The 13,227-nt window shown below is 40.3% G+C and overlaps 1 protein-coding gene across 1 annotated transcript in view; it reads left to right on the top strand.

The window, feature by feature from the left end:
• Window positions 1-13,227, top strand: part of CTNNAL1 (catenin alpha like 1) — a 63,293-nt gene that overhangs the window by 22,532 nt on the left and 27,534 nt on the right. Inside the window, exons 3-7 of the mRNA XM_019454272.2 lie at window positions 4,217-4,404; window positions 6,064-6,183; window positions 8,261-8,350; window positions 9,353-9,523; window positions 12,827-13,027. Of these exons, the coding sequence (XP_019309817.2) occupies window positions 4,217-4,404; window positions 6,064-6,183; window positions 8,261-8,350; window positions 9,353-9,523; window positions 12,827-13,027 (770 nt within the window). The remainder of the gene's footprint in view (window positions 1-4,216; window positions 4,405-6,063; window positions 6,184-8,260; window positions 8,351-9,352; window positions 9,524-12,826; window positions 13,028-13,227) is intronic.

Genomic DNA, 13,227 nt, shown 5'->3' with positions numbered 1-13,227 from the left:
TTTATTTGAGGGGAATAATGTAAAGTAGTGATAAAGAACTAGGACTTTGGAGTCAGACTGCCTGGATTTTAGTCCCAGCTTTTCACTTGATACCAGTGTGATATTGAGCAAGCTATTAAACTTTTTTAAACCTCAGTTTTCTCATCAATAAAATAGGGGTGATGTTAGTGTTTACAGAAGTGTTTTGATATAATGCATGTATGCATTTGGCTCACAGAAAGTACTCGATAAGTATTAGTTGTTATACTTATTACTGTTTTTCCTTTTTCTTTCTTCTTTTGAGTTCTTTTTTTTTTTTTAAGATTTTTTTTTTTTTTTTAAAGTAATCTCTACACCCAACATGGGGCTTGAACTTATGACCTGCAGGATTAAGAGTCGCATGCTCCACTGACTGAGCCAGCCAGGGGCCCCTCCTCTGTTGAGTTCTTGCACTGTGTTTTTACCCTTTTTTAAAATTGAGGTATAATTGACATATAAAGTTAAGTTCGTTTTGGTGTACAGCATAGTGACTCAATATTTGTACATACAGTTGACTTTAGACAACGCAGGGATTAGGGGTACTGACCCCCTGTGCAGTTGGAAATTGATGTATAACTTTGACTCCCCAAAAACTTAACTGATAGTTACTGTTGCCCATAAGCCTTACCGATAACATAAACAGTTGGTTAACACCTATTTTGCGTGTTATTACTGTATTCTTACAATAAAGGAAGCTAGAGAAAAAAAATATTAAGAAAGTCATAAGGAAGAGAAAATACATTTGTAATACTATACTGTTTTTACTGAAAAAAAATCTGCATGTAAATGGGCCCACAGCATTCAAACCCACGTTGTTTAAGGGTCAACTACATTGTGAAATACTCACACAGTAAGTCTAGTTAATATCTGTCATCAGATATAGTTAAAAAAAAATTGTGATGAGAATTTTTAAGATTTAGTCTCTTAAAAATAAGCAATATTTTCAAAAATGCGCAATACAGTATTAACTATAGCTGCCACGCTGTGTATCACATCCCATAACTTATTTATTTGGTAACTAGAAGTTTATAATTTTAGACTCCACCCAATTTGTGCCCCTCCTCCAATATTTTTACTTGTCTACTTAGTCAGGTTTTATATTTTATATGGGAGCTCAATAAATATTTGTATTTAACCGACTTTGGATTTTCACATTAAGACACAACAGTAATTACATATACAAGTTAAAAATGGCAACCACGAAGCTAAAAGGACAGCTCTGTGACTTTTTCAGAAAGCTAATTTCTGAACAGTCTACACTTTGAACAGCTTTATAATGTTAAGGAAGAATTTGACCATGTTGGTGGAGCTAACCAAATGTTACCATCCCACGTAGTTAGGAGTTTAATGCCTGGGTTTAGTCAGAAAAAGGAAAAGTTATATAATACCATATGTGCAGGCTCATATGTAGTATCTTTGAGGATTGAGAGCTGTAGGAAAAAGTAACATTTTCCAGAGGTAGAGAGGAAACATTTTTGTCCTCTAAATTATTGCAAACTGATACTAATCCTCTTGCCCCCTTTTTGTGTACATAAAAGTTTAATTCTAACCTTTCTATTCCTCTGTATATTTTGCTATGTAAACTGTATTAGTAACCTATTGTGTAACAAATTAACCCAAACCTAGCAACTTAAAACCACATTTATTACCTCACATAGTTTCTGAAGGTCAGAAGTCAGAGAGTGGCTTAGCCAGCTGGGTCTGGGTCACTGTCTCTCATGAGGTTGTACTCAAGGTGTCTATTGGGCCTGTAGCTATCTGAAAGCTTGACTGGACCGCAGGATCTATTGCTTTCCTCTTTCGATTTTTGGCAGGCTTTACTTCTTTGTTGGCTTTGGCCAGAGGCCTCAGTTTCACCTTATCTATGCCTCTTTGTAGGAATGGCTACTTACAACATGGTAGTTGGCTTCCCTCAGACAGAGAGAGTGAGCGAGAGCAACCAAGATGGCTACCTTAGTGTCTTTAAAAACCTAATCTTGGAGGTGACAAACCATCGATTCTACCCTACCAACCCTGGTGTGATGTGGGAGGAAACCACACAAAGATGTAGATTCCAGGAGGTGGGGAACTTTGGGAGCCATCTTGGAGGCTGGCTACCACAAACTTCCTCTTATTAGTAGAGTTTCAGCTGTTGTCATGATACGTAACCAATACCTATCTAGTGGCTTATCCTTTGGGTTTTCCTGTGTTGTTTCAGATTCCTGTTGTCTGAAAGTAAATTTATCATACCCCTTTCTGTGACCTTCTTTCTGATTAAAAAAAAATGATTTAGGTTCACAAACTTGAAGCCTTTTTTTTTTTTTTTTTTTTTTTCATTTCTCTTTCTTTTCTTATCACTGTTCAGGTACGAATTTTATATTTTCTTTCCTTGGCATCTCTCAAATCATCTTTTTTATATTCCCATGGCTGCCATCCTTGAAAGATCCTTACTACTTCATACCCACCGATGACATAGCTGCCTCATTAGCACCCTAACTTTGAGTCTCTCCTTTCTAGTCCAGGTGCTTTCACCAGACTCATCCTAAATCTTGATTTCATTCTGTCACACCCTATGACCTGTCCGTGAAAGTTCAGGTACTTTTATTCAGTATCATTAACCTATGGGCAGATACTTTATTGGATGTATGTAATGATATTGACAAGGGGGCTTTTGTGAGAAAATCAATCTATTATGCACTGAGGTTTACTTAGGATGTAAAAAATTATCTTGAACATTGCAAGATGATGGAAAGTTTATTTTTTTTAAATTGTTAGGTTAAACCATAAAGTTTGGAAGAAATTATAGCCTGGTTTCATTTTTAAGGAGAACATATATTTGTATTGTTTTATTGATGCATAATTGCTATTATAGAAATCAAAGCATTTTGATGGCAACATTTTGATAGTGAAGAACAGACTTTTTCTAGAAGGTTGGAAGTTTATTTGGTACAATGGGCATGGTATGCTAGGCATCGTAAGAAGTATAAATTCAAACAGCAGGTCTCAGGGTCAGCCTGTGGTTTGAGTTCTCAGGATAGATGCTTTCATTGTTTTCCCATGCAGAGCCCAGGTGCCCAACAGATAAACTAGATTGTTATTTCCCTTTGCCAGTGGATCATTTTTCTACGCCCCCTTTTCACTGAAGATGCTTCCCAAGGGGCACAAAGCTTTGTCTTCTTTCCGTAGGTGTTCATAAAAACCCTAGCCCCTTCAGGGTATGGAGATGTGCAGTGACCCCTACCCCTTACCCCGGTACACCTCTGTCTCCTCACCCCTGGCCAAAGCCGTGGCAGCTGCTTACTGCTCTGCTTTGGGTTCTCATTCTTTTTTTTAACTTTTTTAAAACTTTTTTTTAATGTTTACTTATTTTTGAGACAGAGAGACAGACAGAGTGTGAGCCGGGAAGGGACAGAGAAGGAGACACAGAATCTGAAGCAGGCTCCGGGCTCAGCTGTCAGCACAAAACCCAATGTGGGTTCGAACTCACAAACTGTGAGATCGAGCTGAGCTGAAGTCAGACACTCAATTGACTGAGCCACCCAGGCACCCCTTAACTTTTTTTTTTTTTATGTTTATTCATTTTTGAGAGAGAGAGAGAGAGAGAGAGAATATGAATGGGGTAGGGGCAGAGAGAGAGGGAGACACAGAATCTGAAGCAGGCTCCAGGTTCCGAGCTGTCAGCACAGAGCGCCCCCCTTCTTCTTATTTTGTTTTTTTAATGTTTATTGATTTTTGAGAGAGAAAACACGTGAGCAGGGGAGGGGCAGAGAGAGAGGAGACAAAGAATCCAAAGCAGGCTTTAGGCTCCAAGCTGTCAGCACAGAGCCTGATGCAGGGCTCGAACCCACGAACCAGGAGATCACGACCTGAGCCATGGTCAGACGCTTAACCGACTGAGCTACCCAGGCGCCCCAGAGCAGGAGGCTTTTTAGATCATGTAGTTGGCTATACCACTGGAAACAAAAGTTAATATATTTTTCAAACTTGGTGAAGGCAACAAATTTTTCAAAGTTCTCAAAGTTCATTATTTTGTCATTCAGGAGCCTCATATGATAATCCTTGTGTTCATCAAAGAGTAGCTATTTCTTCTTCTTGAAATTAAACTCCAAAGCCAATGTCTAACTGTTGAGCATGATCTCTCTTCAAGAGTAAAGTCTAGATTTTAATTTAAGTGCATCTTATTCCCAATTTAACTTTTCACCCTTGCCTTTCTTGTTAGGAGAAACAATTGCAGCACTTACAGATATTAGCAGCTTGAATCACCCAGAATCTGATGGCCAGATCACAATTTTTACGGATAAAACAGGCGTTATAAAGGCTGCAAGATTACTTCTTTCTTCAGTGACAAAAGTGTTGTTGCTGGCAGACCGAGTAGTCATTAAGCAGATAATAACATCAAGAAATAAGGTACTTGTCTTTCCTGTGTTTCTATACTTGTGACTTTCAGGGTTGTTCAGAAAGTATCTTTTAGGTTAATTACAGGTAATTTGGCAATGCTTGTCAGTTTTAATGTTCATAACTCTACTTGTCTATAGCTTAAAAGTGGTATTTGTTCTGTACCTATAAGTCCTAAACAATGTGTGTTCTGGGTCTAAACTTATAGATGCAAATAATATTTCTTCTCAGAAAACCATTATCTACTTGTTTAAGCTTATTCGTTAAAGCTTTTCATGTGTACAAATTCAGGAAGAAAAGCCAAGCACCATGACAACATACGTAGTGGAAACATAGTTGATAAAAATACCAAATTCCTCAGTATCTTTTTTTTCAGAGTCAGAGGATAATAATTTATGAGCTTAAGAAAAAAAATTCAGTCATCTGAAACCACAATTATCCAAATTTCTACAAAATTTCTGTATGCAGTATCCCTAGAGACAATGGATAATCATAAGGCTTACAGAATAAATTTAAACTCTCCCAGCCTAGAACTTTTCCAGTCTCTTCAGCTAATGGTTGTGCTCCTCCATCATCTGGGAGGCCAGGGCATGTACAGTCACTTCTTTCCCTGGATGATTCCCTAGGCAAGGAGGAGGGGAGTCTGCCAGGGAAGAGGTTGTCTTAGTTAAGTTTGAGGACAAAACTACCAGAGGACTGTTGAGTGAATCAGAGTGTGAGTTTCAAAAGAAAAAGAATTTGGAGAGGTAGACCTGGCAGTGCCAGAGGGACAAGAGAAAACCTTCCTGTCTGTGAAAGATAAGAGTGTCCACGCAGTGGCGGCCATCGGCCTTATCTGTCCTAGGCGCCTGCACTTCCTGAGCTGCCAGGGCAGATTAACACACCAAACATCCATCACATCCTCAGTTTAAAAAAGTAAACACAGGATATCTGTGTTTTCTTTACCTATCTTGGTCTGACGAAAGCTAATCCAGTGGTGTTATTTTAGAGAAAGGGATTTGAAAATATGTTTCACATTTACTTACTTTACTTCTAATATCAAGAAAACACCTAACATTGTCTGTTGGCTCTGCTAGAGATTTCTCGCTTCTTTCACCCCAGCTTCCCAAAGCCTCTTGGCAACTGATTTATTCGACACAGGCAATTCCTGATTCATCCAAACCGTTTTCCTGCGCTCGAAGTGCCACAATTCCCTTTCCACTCCTCACAGTGTAGGTGACCTTCCTTCCACTTCTTCCACTTCTTGGGAAGAATGGGGTTCCTGGGTTCTGGTTCACTGAACCTCGAGGCTTCTGTGTGTCGTCTTTTTCCTCCCTCGCTCCCTAGTTCTCTGAAGATTTGATGACCTCCATCCTGCTGGAAGGACACTTCCACCTTCTCCAGACTTTGCTACATGAATGATCTCCTCTGTCTATTGAGGCATTTCTTGTACTCTTTTTCCTTTTAACTTTCAGAGTAACACCAAGTCTTCCCATCCTAAAGACAAATCATTCACTAGATGATGTTAACCTTTGGGTCTGCTTCACTACTGCTCTGGGCTCTTCCTTTCCTGCCTTCTCCTCCTTAGCTTTCCCCTAGAATTCAGAGTTTCTCCTTTTCCCTGTGTACTCAGCCTCGACATCTCAGTCTCTTTCACATCTACACATGACAATAAAATATTCTGTTTTGCAGGTTCTTGCAACTATGGAAAGACTGGAGAAAGTGAATAGCTTTCAAGAGTTTGTCCAAATATTCAGTCAATTTGGAAATGAAATGGTGGAGTTTGCACATCTAACTGGTGATAGACAAAATGTATGTATTTACCACATTCAAAAATCTTCAAATACATGCATACTTTTTAATTTGGATGGAGGTGTGATCTTTGTGATCATTTGGGTTGGTTTCTTTGCTTATTAAACTTGTAACCTTGCTGTTGAAAGCCTTTCATAAAAGAGCCAGGATAAAGTAAATAAATCTGCATGGTTTTTTGTTTTTGTGGGTTTTTTTTTGTTTTGTTTTGTTTTGTTTTTTGCATACATACAACTGTTAAATATGTTCTCACTACACACACTAAGAAAGGTCATACTTGCCTTTACGGCTCAAATCTAATATTCCCTCTTCTGTGAAACTACATTTTACCATCTACCCAGGCTCAGACAAATAAATTGAGTCATCATATATATTCTGATAGTATTTTGTTGTATATCTTGTTAATTCTTTCTGTAACTTGTTATATATTATTCTGCTCTGATCTGTTTCTGTAAGTTTTCTACATTAGATCACTAGTAATAACTCAAGCATTGTTTATCTGCATTAGCTATGTATTAGGTACTTAATGTACATGATCTCATTTAATTTTGAAAACATTCCTGCAAGGTAGGTATTGTTATTACTGTTTTACACCTGAGGAAACAGAACCTGAGATGATAATAAACTTTCCCAAGGTCACTCTTCTAGCAGATTCAACTCTGTTATGTCTGATTTTGGAGCCTGTAATTTTCAGCCTACACCATGATATTAGTTCTTATAGGTCTGTTCCCCAATTTAGACTATAAGCTCATAAATTTAGGGAGGTGGAAGAGCATGTTGTATCTAGGGTTGACTTTTCTTTGTTGGGGTATTCTTGCATGAGTTCATCTTATTAGCAGGTTGAATATATAATGACCTCTTCTTGAGATGTTTTGGTATAGTCACATAGGGTATCACGTTGGGCATGTACAATCCTGGTTGTAGCTGAAGTTAGAAGAAGCATGTTGGCCTGGAAAGTGGCAGGCTGGATTGTACGCTTAACTTAGTGTTTCTTGGACCATCTGGATTTTCTGGAGGCCTCTCTTGTGTCCTGTGGACCAGCCTTCTAACAGATTGAGATGCCATTTTCTTTTATCATTTGTTATCACCATACAATATGTGGTTCATGTATGACTTACAAGTCACAAATGAAAACACTAATATGACAGGTGAAATTTTTGTGTAATTCAGATTTCAGTGACCATAAGTAAAGTTTTATTGGGACATAGCCATGTTAGTCGATATATTGTCTAGAGGTGGCTTTCATACTATGATGGCAGAATTAAGTAGTTGTTTCAGAGACGATTTGACCCAGAAAACCTAAAAAGTTTATTGTCTGGCCTTTTATTAAAAATGACTGCTGACCTCTGATTTAGATGGTCGTGACCAAAGTATTATGAGAGTATTTGGTTCTAGATTTGATCACAATATTTAGGTACTTTCTGTGATAGCACACGTTCTATTAAGGGCTCTATGAAGAGAAACTAAAAGAAAAAAATTCAAAGCACAGTGCCTGCTTCAGACTTTATAATCTACTTGGAAGAAACTCTATGCCCAAGAAACGTCTTAAGAATATTTCAGAGCAGCATATTGGTTAAGTTTAGGACAAATAAAACTCCGTTTGAGATGAATAAATACTTGGAGGGGATTAATCAGACATGGTCTCTGAAAGAGGTGACTTCTAAGTATCTATTTGGAAGGAAATATTAGCCCATAAATACTTGATTAATAAGCAACTGTTAATTGAGTAAAGGATAGGATGGTTGTTTCCGGTCAGGAGAGAGGCGTGTCCACATAGGCATGAGAATGTCTGGCATGCAGGCCACCAGAGCGTGAGCTGCGAGGCAGCACCCCCCTCGGTCTCAGTCCCTGGCTCTGCTGCCCTCAGTAGGGGCAGCTGTTTCTTCCCACACATCGTGTTGATGTATTTAGATCAAAGTGGTGACATTTTATAAAACTTTATCCTGGTTTTTTTTTCACTTTGTCACCTTTTAAACAATGTTAGTTGGCTGAGTCTTGTTATCGTTGAATAAATGATTTTCCAAGAAATCGGATTGTTTATAGGATCCTAGACTGTTCAATGATTTTATTTCATTTTTAGGATCTGAAAGATGAGAAGAAAAAGGCAAAAATGGCAGCAGCAAGGGCAGTTCTTGAAAAGTGTACAATGATGCTTCTCACAGCCTCAAAGGTAGGAACACTTTTGTTTTACCTGATTAAATGCATCTAACTTACGTATTTTACATTTTTAGAAAGATCAGAGTGATAAATCAGAACATAGGCCACAGCAGTCAAATCTGTTATTCTTTAGCAAGAATGCTAACTTCCTTCCCCAGTTCCAAACAGCAGTTAATCCGTGAGTCAGCTTTGAGTGAGCAGCCGAGCGGAAGATGGTGTATTGGGTGCTGTGACTCGGGCCTGTCACACACTGTCACTGCCTCTGCAGGGTTTGCCAGTCTCATTGGGGAGCCAGCACACGTGCTCTTGAAAAAGCTAGGCGAGTTAGAATCTGTTGAGTAACAGTGGAGTACTAATTCAGCCTTTAATTTGTTTATTCTGTCAATTCATACCTTTAGTTCCTTATTCTCCTTTTAACAAAATTGTGAATTGAGCGCTTGTAATTCCAAACAGCAGCTGGCCAGCAAATTGGTACAATTCAAGAGCGAACTAGTAAACAGCTCGTTAGCAGTTTATTTAGAACTGCCTTTTCTGCTCAGAATATTCACTCTAGCCTAGGATTAGTGAAGCCACAAAGTCCACTGGAGCCCACTTGGAAGGCCCTGTTCACATCTAGGCCCATGAGGAGTTTTCATTCTCATTTTTTAAAAACCAAAGATGCCTCCACAGTCATGCAACATTTGTTCGTTTTTCCTCATTCTTTTTTAGTTTTTGCACATGTAAGGCAACATTTTAAAATAGTTTTAATCATGATAAAGATAGTTTTTCCCCCCCAAATTTTAAGTAAACTTACTGAAGTATAAAGATACAGTTTTGCACTGTGCCTTTTTCACTTAACCTTGCTATCGCTTTTTACTCATCCTGCTTCCACTTGTAGTGAGGAGAAGCAGCTGGGTGAGCCAGGGACCCAGGAGATTTTGGTAAAGAACCATTTTTATTAGCATGACGTGTTCTCTGTAAGATTTTATGTATTATGGTATGGGCCATGTCTTAAAAACTTGCAATTGTTTTGAAGACCTGTCTCAGGCATCCCAACTGCGAATCAGCGCATAAAAACAAAGAAGGAGTATTTGACCGAATGAAGGTGGCATTAGATAAGGTGATTGAAATCGTGACTGACTGCAAACCAAGTGGAGAGACTGACATGTCATCTGTCAGTATTTTTACTGGAATTAAAGAATTCAAGGTAAGAATCGAGAGAGTGTATTTTCTTTTTTTTTTTTTTTCTTCCATGTCAAAGGAACATCGTTAGATATAGTATCCGTATCTTGGCATGCTGTTTTAGAATAGACGCTTCACAAAAGTAGATATTTTTCCTTTCAGACAGTGCCACTCTGTATAAACTTAATGTTCAGTAACATCTGGTGTGGCGTAGTTTATACAAAGAACACTGGTCTTGGTTATGGTCACTACTCTGGCCCCGTGTGGCTGTCCGGTTCAGTGGGAGACTCCTATCCTCTGTTTAGAAGGGCGTTCGCAGTTTTTTGAGTTAGTGCTGTTCTATCCGTGGATGATGACCGACAGCAAATCATTTCTGCTGGAATCTCTACTCTTCCCTGGGCTCTAGGGTTGAAACTTTGAGACTGTACTAATAGTATTAATGTTAATTTAAAAAAAATTGTTTAAGTTTATTTTGAGAGAGAGCGTGTGTGCATGTGTGCAGGTGGGGGAGGGGCAGAGAGAGGGAGAGAGACAGAATCTCAAGCAGGCTCTGATTTGTCAGTGCAGAGCCCGACACAGGGCTCCAACTCATAAACTGTGAAATCGTGACCTCAGCCAAAATCAAGGGTCTAATGCTTACCAACAGGGCCACCGCCCCATTAATTAAAATTTCTAAATGAACACTAATACATGCTAACATGTATTACTGAGCACTTACTCTGTGCCAGTCCTGTTGGAATGCTTTAAATGTATGTGCCTGTAAAATCCTCATAAGAACTACAGTTATTATTATCCCCATTATACTGTTGAGGAGACTGGGAAACAGAGATTAAGTAATTTGCCAGCTAGAAGTGCCAGAGTTCGGATTTGAAACCGGGCAGTGTGACCCAGAGTCCCCGCCATTTTGGGGCAGAACTTCTCAGGGGAAGTCAGAGAGGTGGTGAAGTCGCTCTCTGTGGAAGAGCAGGGGCTGCATCAGGGGGGCCTAGGACATCATCGAGCACAATCCCCTCTCTGACCCCCCTCTCTTCTGGCCCTCGGAAGTCGTCTGATAGGCTAAGGGCTGCAACGAGGATGGAATTCTTTCATCTTTTTAATTGCGTGAAGGTCTAAGTAGGAACATGGGGTGAAAGAAAGGCATGGAAAGAACAGTTATTTTTAGGGGCCATTCTCTTCATTAAATTATCTAATTTAATCTCTAACTTCCCTTTTAGGTGGGTTTTATTATCGTCATGTTTTTTGAGGAGGAAAGCTAGTAAGTGGCCGAGCCCCTCTTTAAACCAGGACTTGCGAATCCCACAGTCCGTGACCTTTCAGGTTATACCTGTGAGTTTGCTGCCTGTCCTGCCCTCTCTTTCCGAGGGGAAAGAAGCTACAAAGATCAGTCATTCTCTTAGAGTTTTTATTGCTCTTTTTATAAAGGCTGAAGGGGCGGGGGGGTAGGGGGGGAGGAGACATCTTGTTAAGGGTTACACGATAATTAGGGAAACAAACAGGGCCAGAGCTAGGTCTTTTGCCTCTTGGTGCCATACTTCGGCTCCGGGTTAACTTGGCAGTGCTGTGCCTATGGTTGCTGCCAGCTGCTCTGGCTGCCGCTTCACCGCCAGGCATTCTGGAGCGACTCCGTCTCACGGCCAGTGGGTATCTTTTTGGCGTCTTACCTTCTTTTTTGATGGAGAGTATCATCTGTAGCAGGAAGCTGCATTACTATGCTCAGTACTGTGAGTGTGGACAAATCTTATGAAACCATGTAAATGAATAGCTTTTGAAAAAACTAAGTTGCTATTTTTCTTAAATTTTTTTAAAGTTTATCTATTTCTGAGAGAGAGAGCATGAACAGGAATGGAGCAGAGAGAGAGGGAGACACAGAATCTGAAGCAGGCTCCAGGCTCCAAGCTGTTAGCACAGAGCCCAACACAGGGCTTGAACCCACCAACCACGAAATCATGACCTGAGCCAAAGTCGGATGCTTAACCGACTGAGCCACCCAGGCGGCCCTAAGTTGTTATTAAAAGCATATATATGTTTTCTCAAAAGGGAGAATCAAAAATCTTAAACGTAAATGGTGTGTGGTCAACATGACTGATTTTTATGTTGTAATCCTGTTTAAATTCTAAATCTCAGAGGCTTATTGTTAATTCCATATGTCACTTTTATCCATGTTCTTTCCTAGCTTAAAAGAAAAAAATACTGTTTACCTAGGATGGAGTAGTTACTGGAGACAACCTGGGCCAAGAGGAGAAGGAAAAGCAAGCCCCCTCTTCCCCACCCACAGCATTTCCAAATCTGGGTATTTCCATGGGTCATGTGAAAATGGGTCAGATGTAAGGATTATCTGGAAACTATATTTATGAAAGGACTTTAAAGTGCTAAACAAGTGTAAGCTATCCTTATCAGCACATTCATTGTGACTGCAGTCATGGTCATCACCATGGATCACCTCTTGGCCCAAGTTGTTTCTGCGACACATCTCATGGACCAGAGGTTAAATGCCGCTGGAGTGGCAGAGTGGCAGTAGAAAGCTGAGAGAGAAAGACTGTGCCAGTGAGCATGTGTCAGTCGCATATTTAGGAAACTCTGAGCACAGGATGGCTGAAGTGACAGGTTGTTTGGGAAGTCGGGGGGTGGTGAGACAGACTATCAGAAACATCTATAAAGTCAAGACCCTAGAGGATTTTGTGTTATGCAGTAGAAATTTGGGCTTAATTTTAGAGGTGGTGAGATGTCAATTAGAGGGAGGTGGCAATATCAGAGACTTTCCATTTTATAAAGATTATACAGGTAGAGAATGATGGGGAATGTTTTGGTCAGGGAGGTGCTGTTGGGGACATAAGACAAAATGTAGAGATAGATTGGGCGCCTAGGAGAGTTTGGCTGAATTGAGAAAGGAAAAACTGATGCTTTTCCCAGCCCTTGCCATTCCCACACCCTCCACACCCTTTCCCCCTGGGCTCAGCACAAGTTAGTATTTGGATGTAGCATCTTCCAGGACTTGGCCTCAGCATTTTCTCAGATGCACATTCTCTACCTGCAAGCTGATTCGTTTTTCCTACCAGTTGCTACACGATAATGCTTTTTCTGCCTTAGTGTTTACTGGTCTCCTAGGAATGTTGTGTTAACAGCCATCGCAGTGAGTCTCTGCATGGCCGCTGGTGGCTCCTGAGCAATGTGTACTGGAGAACAGAGTCATCACTAGAGGTTGTATTTCCCCTGAGCCCTCAGACCGGCGAAGAAATGGCTAGTGTCTCTCTGGGCACTGCTAGAAATTACAGCCCATTTGGTTCGGTGGGAATATTGACTCATAGATGTGTATCCTTTTTGTTCTCAGATGAACATTGAAGCTCTTCGGGAGAATCTTTATTTTCAGTCAAAAGAGAATCTTTCTGCGACTTTGGAAGTCATCTTGGAGCGCACAGAGGACTTTACTGATTCTGCCTACACCAGCCATGAGCACAGGGAGCGCATCTTGGAACTGTCCACTCAGGCGAGGCTGGAACTGCGGCAGTTGATTTCTGTGTGGATTCAAAGTGTAAGAACTTCTTTTCGTCCAAGTGAATCGTATACGTTAGCTTTTCCCTAAAGCTCTGAGCACTGTGGAAGCTAACATAATCACCAGGAGTATGACTGTGGCCTGGAACGGGACAAGGGTATCTCCTGTCTTTTCTCCCCACCCCTTGGCCAAAGCGCCCCTCCCATCCAGTGCTCACAGTATTTGACATTTCTGGGCCT

This window comes from Panthera pardus, unplaced genomic scaffold, assembly GCF_024362965.1.
Source record: "Panthera pardus isolate Hobbes unplaced genomic scaffold, ASM2436296v1 HiC_scaffold_20, whole genome shotgun sequence".
Taxonomy (NCBI): Eukaryota; Metazoa; Chordata; class Mammalia; order Carnivora; family Felidae; genus Panthera; species Panthera pardus.
This window is presented reverse-complemented; position numbering and strand designations above follow the sequence as displayed.